This window comes from Anneissia japonica, unplaced genomic scaffold (assembly GCF_011630105.1).
Source record: "Anneissia japonica isolate Jap-2015-1 unplaced genomic scaffold, ASM1163010v1 scaffold287580_len341680_cov180, whole genome shotgun sequence".
Taxonomy (NCBI): domain Eukaryota; kingdom Metazoa; phylum Echinodermata; class Crinoidea; order Comatulida; family Comatulidae; genus Anneissia; species Anneissia japonica.
Genome location: NW_022717063.1, coordinates 215,473 through 231,704, shown reverse-complemented (window position 1 = coordinate 231,704; position 16,232 = coordinate 215,473). Strand labels below are relative to the sequence as shown.

The 16,232-nt window shown below is 32.8% G+C and overlaps 1 protein-coding gene across 1 annotated transcript in view; it reads right to left on the bottom strand.

Moving 5' to 3' along the window:
• LOC117110095 (lysophospholipid acyltransferase 1-like) overlaps nt 1-16,232 on the bottom strand; it is a 49,880-nt gene that overhangs the window by 29,424 nt on the left and 4,224 nt on the right. Inside the window, exon 2 of the mRNA XM_033252682.1 lies at nt 15,305-15,450. Within this exon, the coding sequence (XP_033108573.1) occupies nt 15,305-15,450 (146 nt within the window). The remainder of the gene's footprint in view (nt 1-15,304; nt 15,451-16,232) is intronic.

Below are 16,232 nucleotides of genomic sequence, written 5' to 3'. Positions count from 1 at the left end.
AAGTGAAAGAACACAAATGGTCCGATATGGGTATATTTGACATAGGAAAAATATTTGGATACTTCACAAACTGCCAATCAATAAAACTAAAGTTTTTCAGTTTATGCATAGAATCGTTTTCACCAACGGGAAATTGTTTGAAATTGGACTGGTAAAGTCTGAATTATGTCCTATCTGTAATAAAGAAAAAGATCCCCTTTTGCAATGTTTGTTGTGTGTATAATCATTCTTCCTTTTTACGGAAAACTGTTAAAGAGTTTATATTAAATGGAAAAAATATATTAAAAAGTATTTGCTATGGAGACCTTGCATTACCATAGATTTCTTTTATATTGTTCACTAAATATTACATCTATATTTGTAAATTACAAAATGTAATACCTTATTTTAAGGACCTAAAATTATAAAAATAAAATCAGGACCAAAAAGTATGAAGATATAATCAGACTGTTGAATTTTCCCGCTGTATTATAATCTCACTGGCATGATGATTATTATTTTTTTAATAATTGTTTTGTATTATATTCATTATGTTTTACTTTTTTTTGTTCACTGTAATGTCTATATTACGTAAAGAAATAAATAAATATATGAAAAAAAACCCAAAAAGCAAACCGAGTGCTTCTTCAGGAATATGGTTTAACGAGCTTTTTTAACACATTATTGTATTGTATATTCTGTGATACCCACGGCCAGCTGACTTCACAGAGATAATTAACAAGTTAATAACATAGTGTAGTAAAACGTACAGATACACATACAGATAGCTTTATTGTTCAATAATGGAAATTTTATCGCTCGCTTGCTTACAATATAGATAAAATGCAATATAAATTATATCTTGGATATTTGCTATTATAATTTCTTATTCCTACTGGGTCGGAAGAGTACAGTATTTGTATGCGCTTTGACCGAATTCATTCTACAATTTGTAATAAGTTAGCCAATATGTTGTCAGCATGTAGGCTGTTGTTCATCAAGATTTTTAGCTGCAACACAAAAAAAGCGATTATCAGGTGAAATGTGACCTCCAGGTCAATCACTGCAAAGACTAGATCGTATTTCTATAGGCGCGAACTTTAAAAAAAAATTTGTCCTCGTTCATGTCCTAGGCCTACAAGCTAAAAATGTCTACAAACATGAGAAGTGACGAATTCATTTAATTATTTTATTGGGGGGGGGCGGGAGATATTGGGCCTAGGACTCTCCGCTCTTTTGGGCCTACAGTTGTCCTTGTTTTGTCGTCGTTCAATTGTGCCGATGAGCACAGCTGCAAGCATTTCACTTCTCGCCCCACATCGTATCTTACACCTTGTCATCATGACAGGAATGAGAAAGATACTATCCTATATAGTTAGGAAAACAATGTGTTGTATAAACAAAATGGTGAGGTAATTTCCGCCACGAAAACCAATTTTCGAAAAATAAAAATGCAGTTGCAATGCCAGCAGGCTGTCTGGTACTCAATAAAAAAACGGTTTTAAAAAATCGATTATTTTGTGTTTATCAGTAGAAACGCACCCAATGTGACTCGCAAAAGTCTCGGGACTCCAATGTTACAATTATTTATGATCGGTACTTAACTAATTAATAATAATAATAACAATAATAAAGAGGTACAAGGCGATGGCGATGTTATTATTACCCCTGGTCATCGGATCCATAATCAAACCAGCACAATGTGCTACCTCCTCCACTCCCTGGGGAGTATTCCTAATCGTGCTTGCAATTTAATGCCGATACAGACTAATACATTCAATGCCACATCATCCTACCAGGTACACATTTATACTCCTGGGTGGAGAGATGTAAACATACAGTAGGTAAAGAGCCTTGTCCAAGCAAAATGCGCAGCGAAGGTTTGAACCCCAACCTCCTGGTTGAGAAACCGATGCACAACTGCTGTGTCAACTGCTCCTAAGGCATGCAGGCCCTCTGAATTTTCTTTTCAAAAATATTTGAAGCTTGGAAATTTGATATTTGAATGCTGTAACTGTATCTTGAACTACAAACTTTTCTTTCTATAATCTTTTTCCACTTTCAATACAACAATAAATATATTCAAAACTTGTCATGGACACGCATTTTTGCATGTTTTACTGTAAAAATAACAGTCTAGATATATTTGCTTTGCTGCATTTTGTTACTTACAATTACCTTTACAGATACATTCAAATCGCATTTGTGATGACCCTTGCTAACTGATGTGTTCTCAAATTGAGGCATTGGCTAATCCTAACATTTAATGCAGACCTAGCTCTTTAAAAGCAAATGGAATAGGCCTACTTTGCTCAAATGGAGTAAGCCTACTTTGCTGGGAATGAGAAGAATATGACTGTTTGCATCCAAAGATCTTGTTTAAATCTCCATTTTTTAAATTTTACTTTAAAAATAAAATTTCTTTTAAAGCTTCATTATACACAGGCACAAGTTTATCTGTTATAAAAAGATAAAAAAAAAAAATAAACATCACAGATCAAGAAACTCAGAATCTATATTTTTAGAGTGCCCTTTATGAATTCATAGAATCGTTGATGGCTTTTTAAGTAAACAGGATTATCAAGTACATTAAGAAACAAACCAACCTTCGTCATGGAAAATTGATTTCCACATAAAGACATAGCCACTTAGTAGTATGCTCCTAACACACTCAAAGCTGTTAAAGTTGTCACTAAGACCTGGTAAATCAATATTCAAATATAAGCACAATGCATTGTATGTGCAGACAGCCTCGAGATGCAGGATTCAAACATTATATGGCCTTTGGATCTATGAGCAAAATCAATTCTTCAAATTCTTGTCAAACTACAAATTTAAACCACCTGTTTAAACTTAAATCGCATAAATGTTTTAAGAATGAAATTTTAGTGTCAAACTTATACTTTCATATTCATACAATTTAGACAAAGAAAAAAGTCCAAATTAGGGATACCAGAGTCAATTATTTACAGTGAAAATGATTATTTTATTGTAGAATTGGTATTAGGCTCAGTCTAAATTTTAGATAACACATAAAAAGATTGATTAAATCCAGTATACTGTATTCATTTTGTTTCTTACCTATGCATCAATTTACCTATCAGTTTCATTTAAACATGTACACAAATCTAACACAATGAAACATAATGTAACAAATTATTACATATACTGAAGTGTGTGAATGCACATCTGTATTCTCTGTCTTTTTAAATAGCTTCGTAATTTCTATAGACCTTTCGTGGTAATTAAAATTTTTTTAAATTGAATTTTTAATGTTTTTCAAGATATCACAATGGATGGTATGGAATCGTAATACCACAAACCAATCATCACATCCAAAAACTTTTGCAGTACATACAGTAATAATCAAGAATTCTCCCATCACTACTGAACTGTAGCAAGCGCCACTGAAGGCTACACTGTGTATACTCGATTAGGATTAGTTCTGAAAGTGTAGATCTGATCATAAAAGGTATAATTTACTACAGTATTAATGTTTCCCTAGTAACACATTAGATATCTCAGATTCAATTAATGATAGTAAAATAAGTATGTGGGATAAAAAAAAAACCTTTCATACTAAAACAAGAGTCCTTTGGGAGGATACAATGCATTATTTGTACTTTGTTGTTATAATATCTGAACCGTAGAGTAGTTTACCGTAGCCATGCTATTTAATATCCATACATACAGTGCAGGACTCCAGTACTGTATGAAATCCTCTGTATTAATATTATTAGTGTGAAAAATTTAAAAAAATTGATTCCACTGGTACAGTATGGTAATTTAATTAGAAGTATTGTTTAGTCAAAAAAGAAACTAATACAAGAAAATTTAGCTAAATTACCATAAAAACATGTAATACACATTTTATACGAACACTGAGGCTGAAACTGCTTAAAAATTAAGAACAAAATAAGAACAAATTAAGGTTGAGGAAAAACGTCATATCTGGTCTTTATTTTTTTTTTAATAGAAAAATTTTAGCCGTATCAGGTATCTTATTTGCAGTAGGTAACTATGTAATACCCAGTATAATAGAGTACATTTATAATATAATGCATACAATATTATGGCCTAGTTTAGACTAGGTGGCTTATCTCAAGCCGGGCTGTGTTCCTATAGTAACTAGGCCTGGCGTGCCACCGTGTTTAACTTTTCTAAGCCAGGCTTTAATCGTTGCAGGGGGTCTTGCATTGACTTCGGGTAACAAAATGACCAATAAGCATTCAATTACTTACGCTGTGAGCAAGCGTACGTTTCACGAGCAATGTTTTGAAACACGTTTGCTGGTTACGGTTCATTATTATGAAAATGCTCGCGCCTGGCTAATCCCACTAGTCTGAACGCCCGCTAAAGTTAAGCCGGGCTTAGCGTTGAGCCGGGCTTATCTCCAAGTCTGAAAGTAGCCAAAAACTTACGAATATACTCAAAAGCTGGAATTTGATAAAAAAGTAAAAAAATGACTACCAAGCACTGAGGAACTGCAAATATTGTAAATACGCTATCGGAAGAAGAGCAATGACAGGAATAGTGTCTTAGTTTAAATTCAAACAAGGTTGGAAGTGGAAAAAGAATTAAAAAACAATACTGGAAAAATGAGAAGATATCTAATTAATATTAATAAGCTTATGATATGGCAAGTATATTGGCAATTAAAAGTTTTTCCAGGCCCGTATATTCAGTGGTTGGAGTGGTGCGATGGTTGCGTACGCACCCCAATAAATTTGAAAAGGTCCACATTTTAATGACAGTCGAGAATGTACTGAAAATAAAATTTGTGATTTTCTGTGATTTAAAAAAATCTTAAATATTTACATTTTAACCAGTAATCTATCGTTAGGCCAGTTATCATATCATTAATTATTACACAGGGGTCACCTGGCAGCATGCAGTATAAAAATACATAAAATATTTATAAACCCTCTCTTTAAACAATTTCATTTAAAAATTTAAAAGTTACTAAAGATAATTACTTATTTACAGCGCATACAATACATAAAAATACATTTCAAAATGAAATAACAAAATGGAAAATATATATAGGGGTTTGGTTATACTGTAAAACCCATATAGAACAATATAAAGTAAATAACTGCAGCACTTTTGAGACAATATAGAATTTATTCTCTAGCTCTCGTCCACACAGTGGACTTCATCAGGAGACTGTACAAATCAGAGCTAGAAAATAAATTCTATATTGCTAGTCTCAAAAGTGCTGCTGTTATTTACTTTATATTGTTCTCTACTGTATCAGACTAACGTGGCTATATGTTTTATTCATCATGTAAAACCCATGGAACCCCTGTAATACTCAAACTGCGACTCAACAGGCACTACATGAAGCGTTCGTTTTGCTCTCATCTTATATTCATTTCAATTTTGTATTCTTTGATTTATTTTTATCAAAAACTGGAAACGTTTAATCAGTATCTAAAATTGTTTAAATTCAAACAAACATAGCTTGTATGAAGCTAAAATGCCGGAATTTCCAGGTACTTGGAGAGAGGAAAAGGGGTGTCTATTAGGGAAAGTTATCACTACTTGGCAAGTTCCTCTAGTACCATGATATACGAGGTTGTTTACACTTTAAGGGGCTAGGGTGCACTTAGCACACGATTTGAGATTGTATTTTATAGTTTATTATTTATTTGTTTATTTTTATATAAACAAATTTATTACAATTTAAAAACAAAATGTTTTCAAATAGTCTTAATTTTAGATATAATGCATCAGATAATTTTTGGCAAAAATATGAGGAAGGGATGTGCATCAAAAATGCCCACATCTAAAAACAAAATTATGATATAAAGATGCCTGAAAATTGCACTTTGAATATGTACTTAACTCAACTCTTCAGAGACAGTACGGTATTTATTTTGTTCTGTATACTGCATAATAGTCTTTCATGTATATTATTCTTTAACACTCTGACTGTCAGGGGTTTGAAAAAATAGTATCAGTCACTGCCAGACTCTTTAGCAAATTTTAACACTTTTCTGAAGCTTGTTGAGAGTGCATATGTGGATCAGATTGACATGTAATGGAATTACTAAAAGAACTACAGTAAAGCATTTTAGCTTTACAATGGTACCAAACACATTTGTTCTAATCACAATCTATGAATCGCAAGAGTACAATGAAAATGACTCACTTTTACGCAATTTCGCACAACGAAACTGAGATAATCGCGATTTTGATTAAGTAAATCAATACCGCTCTATGCTAATGTAAACAAACAAATAGTGAAATACTTACGGTCCAGACTGAATATAGTGTTCAAATTGTTAGTACATGTCCGTAATTACCCCATCTATCTGATTCCGTAAAAAAACCTGAAGCACAGAGATCTGTGTGTTTGGCGGTCAAGCATTGCGTTATCAAACATGGAGATCTACGTGTTTGGCAGGCAGAGTGTTAAGTGAAACTAATCCTATGTGTTTAATATTATTTCATACAGTAGAACCTCGATTTTACGTACGGTACGGGACCGGAGGGCGTACGTAAATCGGGGGATTCGTAAAATAGAAGTTGGGTTAAATTTGTGGTAACCTTTGACCTAATACGTACATAAACGCTCAATATACGTATGTAGGAACGAACGATGTTACCTAGCTAGGCTAGACCTAGCCTCTGGCCTATGAATAGAACCATGTGTTTAGTGTTTTTATTCATCACTTTACGATGTCATAATAAAGTGTTCAAATAAAACCATGTGTCTAGTGTATTAATTCATCACTTTATGTCTTTTATTTAACTAAAGAACATGAGTATATTGTAAGATTACCTATATGACAAAGGTATAACTTGGGAATTCCCCTTCATGCCTATTCTAAAAAACAGAGCTGTGGTGTTGTCTGGGCCTGTTGAGACAAACTAAACCCATGTACACTGGGCGAGCCAACCAATTAGCGTTCGTGTATGTGAAACAGCAAAACCATGTGCACTGCACTGGGCGAGCCAACCAACTAGTGTTCGTGTACGAAACTATGCCTACTCAGCTTCGTGTAGAAAATTAGACCAGACAAGTTTTTACATGGTTTGCCACACGAAGCTAAGGAGGAAAGCAATTATTGTGAGCACTATTGGTAGTTGTTCATCTCACTCAGTTCACATGGTTTTAGATTATAACAACCCGGTATTAGACTCAATCAACGTTGCTGTTTAATGAAAATACGTTGCATTATGGTTTGTTTATTGTTATAGTTTTTTGTTATAGTCTTTTTACTTATGGTTGCTCTGAAAAAGGTCGTTTGTTTTGAATATTTTCGGGGTTTTTGATGACATCATCGTCGATATGAGGCGTACGTAAAACCGAGAGTTCGTATAACTGGGGTACGTAACAACGAGGTTCTACTGTACCATATTATTTATGTAGATTAAGAAACCAAAATGCATGTATTGCATACCTTGTTTTGTGGTCATGACAAATTATCTTTATCTTATCTTATATTTACTATACATTTCTGTACTTCAGTCCCACAAGATTGGGACTGAAGTTGAAAAAAAATTAAGGGTTTGGCAACTTTGGATGTCTGGCAACACTCTCAGAATAAAAAAAATGGTTAAGGCTCTTAATTTTAAATATACTGTAACATATCAGGTAATTTGTTGCAAAAAGTAGGAGGGAGGATGAGCATCAGGAAAGTCCACATTCTCAGCCACATTTCCAAGGATGAGGTGGAAAAGAAGTTTTCAATGGGCCTTAATTTTATAAAAGACGTTAAAACAATACGTGATAGGACCAACTTTTAACTCATTTCACACATAACTTAAAGGTGGACACATCTTTTAAAACGTGGACTCATTTCATGCATATAATAGAAAATAAAACTCAGGATATCCAGTACTTTTATGACTAGTTTATCTGTGACAGCACACAAGCTTTCATGCACACAGTGTACTTCTTCAGGTGAATGTGAAGTCAACATAAACTTGGTGGATAAACCTAAGCAAGTTAATTTATTCAGGCATACAATTAAGACAAAAGGGCTAAAGCATAAGCAATAAACAGTATACAAACTGTCTCTTATACACATCTAGATGTGTATAAGAGACAGATCAAAGTCAGTGAATATAACATATAGTAACTAATATATGTAGTAAAAATAACCGTAGTACAGTATCTTAAGTCTGGACATCATATAGTGATATACAGTACTAATATATTATAAAAGCATAGTACAAATATAACAGTATAAATATAGAACCGTAGTTATATAGTGTCTGAACATCATATAGTAAAATCAAGGACTGTAATCAGGATGACAAATAATAATAATAATAAAATGAGATATAGAAAAAGCATAGAGTGTGTATATTATGTTCTATAATTTGAGAAAAAAAAACCATAGTCCTTATTAAGGCCCTGCTCTACACAAGTAAGCTTACTGATAAATTTCTGTTCATTAATTTCTCTTTCTAGCCTGTTTTTGAAGTTAGGTTTTTTAATCACAGCAAACTTAAGGTCGAGCATGGAGTGTATTATATATTAGACTAGTACGGCTCATCTATTTTTTATTTTCGTGCATACAGTAATTGAATATCATGGACCATTTTAGCTGGCTATGGCATTGCTTCCATTACATTTTATCAGAGACCCAGCATTTTCAAGTTAATGAGCTATCAACCAATGACTTCTCAGCAATACAGTATCTTGACTCTTGAGCACAGTTTCATGAGGTTACTGAACAGATAAAACCTTAATATACAGCTAACCACCATAGCAACACGGTTTTGTAATGTTGAGATTCTATCAACAGTTCATTAAGAGCAACAACCATGCTCTCAGTAGAACAGATAGAGGCTCAGGGGATTTTCACCTAAATTCATTATCTAAGATACAAAATCATTGAGGACTTTCACAACCTGAACAAAATAGTTCCCTATACTGTAGTATCATAGAATGAAATCATATTTTTTTGTGTTATACTTAATTCAATTAAGTCTTACACTACAAACAGTACTGTAAATAATTCGGCCCTTATATCAATCAAATACTTAAGCCACTCTCAGACAGTGCTTCGTTACCGCAATATTGCGGAAATATTGCTGGCATTGCCTTCTGTATGAAAAGGTCCGAACCAACTATTACCGCAATATTGGAGTTATGCAGCGTTTCATCTCAGACCTGCATATCCCAGTTAAGGTGCATTCCGGAGTGTGTCTGAGGCAAAAGCAAGAATCATTATCGCAATATTGCCAGCCCCTCAAAATACTAATTAATGGACATGGCCAGGAAAACCTATCTCTCTACATTATGCAACTATGCATTGGCAATGAAACAAAACATACAAACAACAGGTTAGTAAAGTACAGTGTTTGCAATAATTATAGAGTACAATAGTTGTGTTGTCACAACACAAGGTGGCGCCCTTTGTTGTCAACCAGACATTGGTTACCGTTCATTACGCCTAATAATTTACCATCAAAATGTACTAAAAACACAAAAGCTCACATTATATTAGTTATCGAACACACATTTAATCATCAATTAAAATTTACAAAGAAAAACGAAGATACATCTTATTAATTATGTTAGAAATTGGGATCAGTGGTTTCTCAGTGGAGAAAATGGTGTCAGGTTGAACACATTTTGTGTCGCCAATAGCAATGGAGCAGTATCATGTGTTATCTTGACGTAACATTGTAGTACTCTATAAATCTACCAACAGTACTTAGTTTTCCAACACAACATGTAGTAAATTATTAACATTCACATCAATATTAATAAACACTTTATATACAGCACAGTAGACTTCAAATATAATGATGTTTTCCTCATAACTGTTGCAGGTTAAAATCATTTCTTTTGCAGACAGTATGTACAGTATTAGTTGATCCTCTTACTATTTAATATTTTAATTTTTTAGGGGTTAATATTTTGTATTAAAATGACTGAAGATTATGAGTGCAAGCATTTTGTAAAAGCCTCACTTGACATTTTTTAATTTACATTTTATTATGGATGGATGTATTAATTTGGAGTAAACACCAAGGATCATAGGCTTAACCACCGAGCCGTCCAGCCGTCTTTTGGTCATTTATTTAGGACGGCCACTTTTACCGTGACGGCTTGGCCTAATCAGCTTGGCCTAGCCTAAGCCACAAAAGTCTGAAGACTTATTTGCAGTGGGATCACTCTGATGGTGATTGCGAGGTACACCGCAAGACAATCCCCAACTATTTCCTGCAGAGTGTACTGCATTCTTTAACGTGCACATGGGTCCTAAATGCACACGGGACCCACAGGCTTAAATGCCTCATCCAATAAACGGTGCACTATCGTAACTTGCATATAATAATAATAGATGGATTTATATAGCGCAGATAAACGAGGTCTCTATGCGCTCGGGACTAGATATTGCACTTTTCAGTAACTTTCTCCTCCCCTGAGGGTTACTTCATGTCCACCTCAACTGGTGCACTTTATCTGTCCACGACAGGGGCCGAGTGAACCAGTACACCGGGGTAACCCCATACTCATCTCAAAAGATGTACTGGGTTCTTTAAAGTGCACATGAGCATTTGTGTACACTGGGCCTAATGTTTATAGTCCTTATCTGAGAAGACTTGTTCCACCACCAGAACTATAGGAGCGAGCCGGCCGCGAATATGTGCTGATATTGTTGGTTATGATCCAATGTGCCCCTGCCTTAACCGCTCGGCCATTTGGTTCGCTCGACCTTCAGCTGTATTGGGAATTGAACTGGGGACCTAGCAGTCTCCACGGTTTAGCACACACACACACACACAGTGTTACCACCAGTGTAGCCAACTGAGCTACAGTAGGCCTAAGCTGCTTTCATACACTACTACATTATGTAGGTCTATAGAATCTAAAACACTATGTTCTTTTACCTTTTCTTAAAGCTCATAAATCTGCTGTAGTATATTGACCTGTCTTAGGCCAAAAAGATATAGATTTTGTTGCACAAGCACAGTGCGATTTTGAAATTACTGTAGGGTTTGGTCAGTCGGCAATTATTAATTAGTTTTCCAGCCTCATGCACTGTGAGTTTCTGTTCAAAACCGTTTGCATTTTGAATTTGTGAAGTTTAACCAAATTGAGAATTGTGCATGAGAATTACTTTAAAATTAGAGGAGGGGGAAGACTTTTACTTGATGAACTATAGTACATGAATCTACTAGATTTTTTATGCCAATTTCCAGAGAAACACTTTTATTTTATAATCTGATTGTTTATTTATGACCTTTGCTTTCTGATTATTTTTATCAATCTGTAGTTTATGCAGTAACTGTACTGTACAGTAGGCCAACATTTAAATTTTGTATTGGTTTGTGTAATGCAAGTAAAGAGTATAAAATTGTTTGTTTAGGTTAATTGCCTATTCTGGCAAATGATCTAATAATAATAGCAATAATAATAATAATAATAATAATAATAATAACAATAATAATAATAACAATAATAATAATAATAATGATAATAAATCATTATTATTATTAATATATTAACAATCTGAGGTTTACTACACTAGAGCTTGCAATAATTAGTGTTTCTTCAAAGAGTTTAGCCTCACAGTGTCAGACCATCTAAACTAATTCCTCCATGGTCAGACCCGGGACCTAGACAGACACACTCTCAGTTGTTTGTTAAAATTTGTTTGGATAATTTCCAGACACCGGTATGTTAAACAACTCAATTACTGTAAAAACAACAAAACAGATATGGATTTCCTCACATGAAAAATAATACCGGAAAATCAAACAGCCTTGTTCGGTATACAATCAATACAGGTTATAGTCGAGTTGTAATTACTAATTGATTGGACTAATTTGTTTAATATGTTCACATCACTACTTTGTAAATCAATAGGTTTTGCCATTAACAAAGCTTTTCAATTGTTTCCGTTGTTATACTTATAAGAAATTAAATAGATTACTATGTACAATGTTATCTATTAAAAATAAAAAAAAAATCAATACAAGTTTAGTGTTAATTATCTCAACAATCATGTTAAATGGTGTAATTGCTTAAAAATGGCATTATGATTTCATCATGTAACATTATGTAATTTAAAAATTATTTATTACCAACAGTGCAGGACCTGACTTTGACTTCACAGATGGTTAAAAATAAACATTAAAAGAAATCCCAAGTTCTTAAGATGTTTACACTTCAGAGACCCTTTTTTGGTTACTGGTATGTGTTCAAATAAAACAATAACAGTACTACTATAATGATAAAAATAACAAATACACTTTCACCAGTGACTGGAAGTGTTTCTTTCATTTTCTGCTAAAAAATTATGATGAGTAAACACTTTATACACTTAAATTTCTATTCAAGTAGATATTTTTTATGTTACAGTACAGGTACTTCAAAATGAGCAAGGTAATTTGAAAATACATGATATATTTGATATTTTCAATGGGACAATACATCTATTAAAAATTACTTCAGCATTCAATGCTTCAAAACTAAATAAAATATCAATACAGCAAGCTAAATATCTATTTCTCGTTATTTACTCTTTTCTATTATTGAAAGTCAATTGCAATTCTGTATTGTGAACACTACATTAGTGGTGGCTGACACTGACGGTAACAAACACAAGTTGATCATGACAATTAAGCTGATGAGCCCATTGTACCCATATTTAAACCATGGAGTAATTCCTCCATGATTTAACTACAGGTATTTCTTTTACACTGACCAGACAATGATCAACTTAGGCTTGAGTAGACATGTAAAGTAATTAACATATTTTGAAAAGGCCAACTATGAAAGTCTGTATTCAATTGAAAGATAAATTTTCCCTACAGTTGGTACTGTTTGTACTACTGTCAAACTGTATTGTCCTGTGCTTACGGTTTGCATCGGCCGATCCACTTAACAATACCATGTACTGTAGGCCTACTGTGCATAGTACAAATCAACCAATAAAGTAGGAAAAAAATAATAAATTACTGTTATTGATTATATAGTTAATATTTTTATTTATAATGCCAAAGGGCAATGATTTGACTGTGGTGATTACTGATTAAAGACAATTTTGTGTCAATATCAAAATGATATAAAAGTAAATAATACCAAAAAAAACTTTGAAGATTAACACCTTAATATATTTTAAGTCAGACTTGCAGTGTTTTTATGAATTTTTATTAACCCTTTGGCTTGTTAGCTTATTCTTCAGTATGGCGTCATAGACTTATTCTGTTGGAGAACGAGTCACTTACAGTTTGTGTGGTGAACTGTGAGCATATCAGATCATGTTCAAAAAGATAAATTGTAAACCCATGAATTATGATAATAATAATAATAATAACAATAATAATAATAATAACTTTATATCCATTTAAAATATTCATAGGTGCTGTAGAGAATTTTAAATAAGAAATCTACAAAAAATCAGTACACAATATAAAATACATTAAAAGTTAAATAGAAAATTGTGACATAAAAAAGCATCGCAATACAATTTAACACATCAAAAACCTACAGTAAAAAAATGATAACATACTAAGATTTAAAAACAATGCAACTTGACAGAAAACAATAAAAGACTAACAATTTTTTTTAGATTTTTTAAAAGAAAAACATAAGATAAGATCACCAAACCATTACGAAATGATGAAATTACATAGAATGAATGCATGACTCTCCCCATACATGCAACAATTTCAGCTTTTTTGTTTACATTCAAAACTTAGTACAGTAATTGTCACATGTCTATTACAGTGCAGGATTTTAATGATCTTTTTATGAGGCATTAAGAAACAAAACAGAATGCAAGAAAATTTTGATAATCATGAGTCATTCCATGCCAAATATAAAAAGGACCTGGGGAAGCACTCATCTTGGAACATGTTCAAATTTTTAGGGTTTGTATTACCTTAGTGTAGTGAACTGTTTACATATTTAAGCTGAATGTTTATTATGAGTCTTCATTCAGCTTTCCCCTTTGATTATAAACTGCAATTTTATAGTTTGTAAGTTTAATAGTGTTTATCATTTTTTTGTATGTGTAGAAAATTTGATTCTTGACTAAAATTTCTGATTGCCTCTTTCCTGGCAAATATGTATCTTTGGAATGCCAATTAAATGTTTTTCAATAAAAATTCAAAAATTTGAGCATGACCTGATCAATATTTCTGAGGTTTAGTTGTCAGAAAAAGTGCTTTAAGTGAATAATAAAATACAGTATGTTGTGTTATGCAGAGATCAGAATGTGAATTTCAAAATTACATTGAGAACTAAAGAACCAAAACGACAATACTGGCAATTTGTTTGTAGTATTGTTGTAACCAAAATTAATTATAAGATAATGATCAGCTGATACTAACAAAATGTGGGTGAAATAACTATAATGGATATCCAGGAGGACCATGATGAGTAACCCAATTCTGTACTGCATGGCAATCCCAAGTTTATAATTGCAATACTTTGTGATATCGATGTCCAGTCTCAATTTTATCGACAGTACTGCATACCATGTAGGTATAAAATTCTCTAGTGGTATAAGGTTATTGGTTCACCTCATACGAACCTCATTTTAAAAAAATAAAATACAGTACAGGCGTAATATATCAACAATGTTGAACATTTTATATTTAAAAAGTAAAGAAGATCAATTTTATTTGCATGTAGTCCCTAATAACTCTGTCTAGTGCACATCACTAGAAGGTTTGTTATGAGTTGAAAGCACATTAAGTGTAAGTTATTTGACCTTTCTGCATCACTGCACTTAAGTCTGACATTTTTAGCCTACCACTTACACTTAATGGACCATTTTGCAGCCAGTCACTTTCACAGAAAGATTAATGTGTTGATCTAGAAAGAATATTAATAGCACCACCAATTGAGGTGAGTTAAAAGTTGGTCAGTTGGCTCACAGAACAATAGACCGAATTAGTCACACGACGACGAGGCTATGCAAAAATGTTCAAGATTTCCATTTGTTTCTTTCACTCCATTTTAAATCTAACACCTCAGAATTCTGCTGTTCATTAAAGGATATTTACCAAGTCTTTTCGATAAGTTAGTTCATGATATTGTAAATAAACAAGTTTGAGGAGTTTAAAAACTGTCGAAATTGAACTGAGCAGAGACTCATAATTATGTGAAAAAACTGCCACCTAGCGGTTTGTTTTGCTGTAACTAATACCCATTTGAGCAGCTTTGTTTTGGTGACTATTCGATCTATTGATTGGAAGCAGAACTTGTCCAAAAAATGGACCATAATAAAAAATAGGTTTAATATACAGTAGTCTTACAGAATGATTTCAATTTGGAATATTATTTTGCATCTGAAAGAGGCCAGTGCAAACATATACAGTACATAAATACAGTTAAACTTACCATCCAAATGCTATGTAGGCCACTATAATGCCAAAAATAATTTGTGCCAAATGCCTGGTGTTGGCACTGGTTCGCCGGGGATGTAAAACCCATCGGAAGAAGTATGAGAAGGCTAATGCTAGGAGCTGACAAAATATAAAATTGATCTGTAAAAGAAAAAAAATGTCAACACATTAATCATTTTTTTTGACATCACAAAATGCAATTTTGTGATTGTAAATTCATTTTCTTTAAAAAACAATAAAATTAAACCAGTTTTTATATAATACTTACAACATTCTTGACATTTAAAAACAGTCCCTCCCTCATCGATAAAAAAAGGCAATATTCTATTGTTCTATAAAAAAAACAAAAACAAAAACAAAAACCGCCTACATAACGTTTTTTTTTTTAAATATTGATAATCTAATAATTTTTCCTATAATATTCTATTGTTCTAAATAAAAACAAAAACCGCCTGCCCTCATAACCTTTTTTTGTAAAAAAAATATTGACAATATTAAATAATTTTTTCTATGTGCCCTAAAACTTGCAAGCTCATCTATTCTAAGCCAGATTCTAAGTATTGTTCACAAATCCTTCCCACATTGTCAAAAACTATCCAAAAGTAACCTGTAATTTTTTTAATATGGAAAAAGATCTAGTTCCATTTTTGTAGATGAATGGAGGTATTAAACCTTTAAAATTACAATAGGTACTGTACTGTAGATAAAACAATTTACAAATTGCACAGATATCCTCAATACAAGGTTACAGTATTAAGTGGCCATCAGAAATCAAATACCTGTATGATAAAGTGTGTTTTTTTAGTCTTTAATTTTGACTAAGAAGAAAATTAAATAAGTTTCAGAGCCACTAGGGATCATAGGCCTTGAGCTTATTATCAACGTTTCTGTAGAGTGAAGTGGATGAGAGTGTGATACTCTCC